At 45.5% G+C, this 6,311-nt stretch overlaps 1 protein-coding gene across 1 annotated transcript in view; it reads left to right on the plus strand.

Moving 5' to 3' along the window:
* The first annotated feature begins 163 nt into the window (after positions 1–163).
* Positions 164–6,311, plus strand: part of mapkbp1 (mitogen-activated protein kinase binding protein 1) — a 30,350-nt gene continuing 24,202 nt past the window's right edge. Inside the window, 2 exon segments of the mRNA XM_034575802.1 lie at positions 164–572; positions 3,436–3,527. Coding sequence (XP_034431693.1) covers positions 453–572; positions 3,436–3,527 — 212 coding nt within the window. The 5' untranslated portion in view covers positions 164–452.

A 6,311-nucleotide genomic window follows, 5' to 3' on the forward strand; every position in this document is an offset into this window, starting at 1 on the left:
AATCAAAAATCATTTTAGTTGTCTTATTATTTTTATTTCATATGAACTGAATTTATCGTTTATCTCGTATTACTTAAATATGTTCCTGTTATAAATCCCACAATTAAAATAATTAAAGGATATAAACTGAGCTTTCAGAAGGTTTTATTTTGAAAAGCCACACCGGAAGTGTTGACTGTTCGGAAGCTAGCTTGTCCGGGTCGTGTTGGATCCAAAGCGTCTCTCGGTTCTTCGCTGAGGCGGAGAAATACGATGCGGAGCAGCGGCGGAACCGGGGCCCGTGATCCGGATCAGTCCAGGACCAGGTCAGCTGAACCCTCAGGCCCGGCTCGGCTCTCGGACGGAATGACCGCAGCAGCAGCGCCGCCGGCGGAGGAGAGAGACTCGAGCCGCTGAGAGGAGCAGCTAGCAGCGCAGCTAGCAGCGCAGCTAGCAGCGCAGCTAACGGCGCGATGGCCGCGGACGGAAGCGGAACAATCCGCAGTCGGATCAAGAACCTGCTGCGATCCCCGTCAATCAAACTGAGGAGGAGGGGCCACACTGCCCGACACAAAGAGGACATCAGCGGCAAGGTGCGCGTGCACATACACACACATGCACACTCTCACTCACATACATCACACACGCATGCGTCTCTCTGTAGTTGAGGACACTCATTTACATAATACATTCCCTAGCCCCTCCCCCTAACCATCACAACTAAATAACTAACCCTAACTGACCTTAACCTAATCCTGATTCTTACTCAACCAAGTCTTAACCCTCAAACAGTCTGAATTTGTGAGGACCACGAAAAATGTCCTCACAATGATGGTATTGAACCACAATTGGTTCAGACACACATGCTAGGGTGTCAGAGGAGGTCAGAGGTCATCAGAGGAGGAGCCTGTTCACACATGACTGATCCTTGATGGAGGTCAGTGTTGAAAACAGCATCACGTGTTGTGCAGACAAACTGTCACAATAACAATCGTCACATTGTTGTTGTCGTCCATGTTGAAAAAGTTATGAGTCGTGAACACGGAACCAGATCGTTGTGTCTCTTCACACTGACTAAACATTTGTAAACATAAAAGTTAACAAATGTTTCTGTGAACTTGTTGAACCTGCTGAGCTGGTTTTGTGTTGATTTGTGTGCGACACACTTGTGTCAACCATCAGCCGATAACTGTAAATATCACATGAAGCTTGACATGAAACTAAAGTTGTTTTAAAACATGAACTCCAGAAAACTGAGTCATTGGATCAAGACATTTTCTGCAGTTTGTGTTTCTCATGTGAAGAAGCTGATTACATGCTAACATGCTAACAGAGTGTCAGGGAGTTAGAGCTAGGGATTGAACACGAGTCCTCAGGACACGGATGTAACATGAAGTAAGTAAAATCAGTGAAAGTCTGTTAGACCGTCAGTCTCTCCCAGAGACCACCCGACAGAGGAGGGGGTCTCAGGGGTTCCATGTTAAGTCTGGGATCTTGAAGTGGTTCCACGTTGGGGGTTCCATGTCATGAGGAGGTTCTCTTCAGAATCCTTTAACCACTTAACTTATTTACACAACTGCTTCGTATAGCTAGGTACTGATGCGACATATCTTTGGAAAGCTAAGATTCTTGTGATTCGATTGATGCAAACCATTTCAAGATACGATCACCACAGCAGGTACAATCAACGCCTCTGTCAGACCACCAACAAAAAACAAAAACAATAACAAAATCTAGGTCACTCACCTAAGAAGCCTCATCGTAATCCACAGATCGATAACAGTCCAACAAAAACGGTCTTGATACATTGCCAAAGGTCCAGACGATCCAATCCAGTAACACGTTTAGTCCAAAACACATTATTACATCAATAAATACCCACAGACTGCTGTTGCATCATTTCAAACTAGCCGGCAGCTATGTGTAACCTTTGATGTATTTTCCCTCGTAACTCCCGTTAGCATGTAAACATAGCCGATATCTTGATATCAAAATGGAGGCTGCACTCTGAACTTTAGATGGACAGCTCACTTGACCAAATAGGAGCGGGCATGTCCTGTCCACAGCCTACAATAGCCAAGGAGAGACCTTGTTGAAGGACAGTGCCTGCCTCTCTTCTGTCGTGTAAATATTGAGCCGATTGCAACCGATTGTTCTGATGACTGGCGTTTCGTATAGCCAATGAAATTTCCAACATGCAGATGTGCTGCTTCTCTGTGTAAATATAAAGCGACCCCAAGAAAGTCACTGCGTACAGGCGAACAACTGGTTTCGGTTTCTCGTGCGTCCGTGCGTAAAAGCCCCAAAAGAGTTGTTTTTGAGAGTTTCTCCGACTTTGGAAACTATACAATGGCGAAACGTTCGGAGAAAAGGAACTACTCGACCGAAGAAGCCCGTGAACTTTGTCTTCGGCGTGAAAGCGACCAGTCTGGGGACGAAGTATCAGACGAAGAGAGCGAGCTGTCGTTTGACTCTGAGGCAGAGGCCATGTTCCTGGATGGAGGAGACATTACTCTTAAGTAAGTATTTTATTATAATATATAACTTGTAAATTACTGTATGTGTGTGTGTGTGCCCCTCTGTTTCACTGTGTGTGTGTGTGTGTGTGTATGTGTGTCTTTTGGTGTTAGTGTTGAAGTGGGGGAGGTGTGTGTGCCACATTGTTTCACTGTGTGTGTGTGTTTGTGTAGAATGGCATAAAAGTTTTATCTAGTTTTGTAAATGACTGTTATTTCTTTATTTTCACAGCCAGACCCGTACCATCTCTTGCTCCACACGGAGCACACCACCGGCCGGTCCATATCACTGGGCACAGCACCGCTGGTCGGCTGAAGTGCTCCTCCTGCGATGTGCCTTTGTGTTTCGTCCCCGGTCGTGACTTCTACAATGACTGGCATGTTGCCAAAAACATGTAACATGTATATTTGAATAAATTTTCAATCCTATGACCGGTTTTGACTCCTTTATGTGTAACCCTTTTTAGCCTAGGTATGTGACCATGGTTACCAAGGGTCCTTTGGAGTCTCCAAATGGCCCTTAGGAAAACATCTGTAAAATATTCATTTTCTGTGGTATTGTTATCAAATTTGAACTTGGGCTAGGTAAGGCTTCATGCTGTGGTCCCATAGTGTTTTCCAGCTAGAGTCATCTGCAGGCATCTGTTTACCAAAAACATTCAGGCGGAGATAAAAAACCTTCTACTTCAGTGTGTTCCAACTTCTATTACTCAATGCCAGTAGCACTTATAGTGATTCTGACTGTTGGGGGGGGGGAATTCAGAGTGTTACCTTTCAAAAGAGACCAAAACCATGCATGTACTCCAAATGGTTCAAGAACAGCTTTCAATTTACTTTGGGTATGCCTTAGACAGGCGTTTTAGGCAAATTTCACCGGAATGTTAAGAGGTTAATGAAGGAAGTGGAACCTGTGTCTGACCTCTGACCTTCTGTTTTCCAGGTGACCTTGGAGAAGGTTCTGGGAATCACAGCTCCAGGGAACCGAGCGCTGGCCTGCGACCCCAGATCTGGACTGTTGGCTTATCCTGCAGGGTGAGAACTGGAGGAACCGGGTTAGGGAGACTCGGGCTGAGAGGAGCATAAACATAAAACAAACAAAACATAATAATATTAATAATAACATTGTTAAAAATAAACCTCAGACGAAGTGAGGTCAGACGAAGTGAGGTCAGACCAAGTGAGGTCAGACCAAGTGAAGTCAGACCAAGTGAGGTCAGACGAAGTGAATTCAGATGAAGTGAGGTCAGACGAAAGTGAAGTCAGACCAAGTGAGGTCAGACCAAGTGAGGTCAGACCAAGTGAAGTCAGACCAAGTGAAGTCAGACCAAGTGAGGTCAGACCAAGTGAGGTCAGACCAAGTGAATTCAGATGAAGTGAGGTCAGACGAAAGTGAAGTCAGACCAAGTGAATTCAGATGAAGTGAGGTCAGACGAAAGTGAAGTCAGACCAAGTGAATTCAGACCAAGTGAATTCAGATGAAGTGAGGTCAGACGAACTAAATTCAGACGAAGTGAGGTCAGACGAAGTGAATTCAGACGAAGTGAGGTCAGACGAAGTGAGGTCAGACGAAGTGAATTCAGACGAAGTGAGGTCAGACGAAGTGAATTCAGACAAGTGAATTCAGACAAAGTGAGGTCAGACCAAGTGAAGTCAGACGAAAGTGAAGTCAGACCAAGTGAGGTCAGACGAAAGTGAAGTCAGACCAAGTGAGGTCAGACAAAGTGAGGTCAGACAAAGTGAAGTCAGACAAAGTGAGGTCAGACCAAGTGAAGTCAGACGAAAGTGAAGTCATACCAAGTGAGGTCAGACGAAAGTGAGGTCAGACCAAGTGAGGTCAGACCAAGTGAAGTCAGACCAAGTGAAGTCAGACCAAGTGAGGTCAGACCAAGTGAGGTCAGACCAAGTGAAGTCAGACGAAAGTGAAGTCAGACCAAGTGAGGTCAGACGAAAGTGAAGTCAGACCAAGTGAGGTCAGACAAAGTGAGGTCAGACAAAGTGAAGTCAGACAAAGTGAGGTCAGACCAAGTGAAGTCAGACGAAAGTGAAGTCATACCAAGTGAGGTCAGACGAAAGTGAGGTCAGACCAAGTGAGGTCAGACCAAGTGAAGTCAGACCAAGTGAAGTCAGACCAAGTGAGGTCAGACCAAGTGAAGTCAGACCAAGTGAAGTCAGACAAAGTGAGGTCAGACCAAGTGAAGTCAGACGAAAGTGAAGTCATACCAAGTGAGGTCAGACGAAAGTGAGGTCAGACCAAGTGAGGTCAGACCAAGTGAGGTCAGACCAAGTGAAGTCAGACCAAGTGAAGTCAGACCAAGTGAGGTCAGACCAAGTGAGGTCAGACGAACTAAATTCAGACGAAGTGAAGTCAGACCAAGTGAATTCAGACAAAGTGAAGTCAGACCAAGTGAAGTCAGACCAAGTGAAGTCAGACCAAGTGAGGTCAGACCAAGTGAATTCAGACCAAGTGAGGTCAGACCAAGTGAATTCAGACGAAGTGAGGTCAGACGAACTAAATTCAGACGAAGTGAGGTCAGACGAAGTGAGGTCAGACAAAGTGAAGTCAGACGAAGTGAAGACAGACGAAATGAAGTCAGACGAAGTGAAGACAGACGAAATGAAGTCAGACGAAGTGAAGACAGACGAAATGAAGTCAGACCAAGTGAGGTCAGACCAAGTGAATTCAGACAAAGTGAGGTCAGACAAAGTGAGGTCAGACGAAGTGAAGTCAGACGAAGTGAAGATAGACGAAATGAAGTCAGACGAAATGAAGTCAGACAAGTGAATTCAGATGAAGTGAGGTCAGATGAAGTGAGGTCAGATGAAGTGAGGTCAGACGAACTGAATTCAGACCAAGTGAGGTCAGACGAAGTGAGGTCAGACAAAGTGAAGACAGATGAAGTGAAGTCAGACCAAGTGAGGTCAGACAAAGTGAGGTCAGACAAAGTGAAGTCAGACAAAGTGAGGTCAGACCAAGTGAAGTCAGACGAAAGTGAAGTCAGACCAAGTGAGGTCAGACGAAAGTGAAGTCAGACCAAGTGAGGTCACACCAAGTGAAGTCAGACCAAGTGAGGTCAGACCAAGTGAGGTCAGACCAAGTGAAGTCAGACCAAGTGAGGTCAGACCAAGTGAAGTCAGACCAAGTGAGGTCAGACCAAGTGAGGTCAGACCAAGTGAAGTCAGACCAAGTGAGGTCAGACCAAGTGAATTCAGACGAAGTGAGGTCAGACAAAGTGAAGACAGACGAAATGAAGTCAGACAAGTGAATTCAGATGAAGTGAGGTCAGATGAAGTGAGGTCAGACGAACTGAATTCAGACCAAGTGAGGTCAGACGAAGTGAGGTCAGACAAAGTGAAGACAGATGAAGTGAAGTCAGACCAAGTGAGGTCAGACCAAGTGAAGTCAGACCAAGTGAGGTCAGACCAAGTGAATTCAGACAAAGTGAAGTCAGACCAAGTGAAGACAGACGAAGTGAAGTCAGACCAAGTGAATTCAGACAAAGTGAGGTCAGACGAAAGTGAAGTCAGACCAAGTGAAGACAGATGAAGTGAAGTCAGACCAAGTGAAGACAGACGAAATGAGGTCAGACGAAGTGAATTCAGACAAGTGAATTCAGACGAAGTGAATTCAGACAAGTGAGGTCAGACGAAAGTGAAGTCAGACCAAGTGAGGTCAGACCAAGTGAGGTCAGACCAAGTGAATTCAGACCAAGTGAAGTCAGACGAAATGAGGTCAGACCAAGTGAGGTCAGACCAAGTGAATTCAGACCAAGTGAATTCAGACGAAATGAGGTCAGACGAACTGAATTCAGACAAGTG

This window comes from Hippoglossus hippoglossus, chromosome 22 (genome assembly GCF_009819705.1).
Source record: "Hippoglossus hippoglossus isolate fHipHip1 chromosome 22, fHipHip1.pri, whole genome shotgun sequence".
Classification (NCBI taxonomy): Eukaryota; Metazoa; Chordata; class Actinopteri; order Pleuronectiformes; family Pleuronectidae; genus Hippoglossus; species Hippoglossus hippoglossus.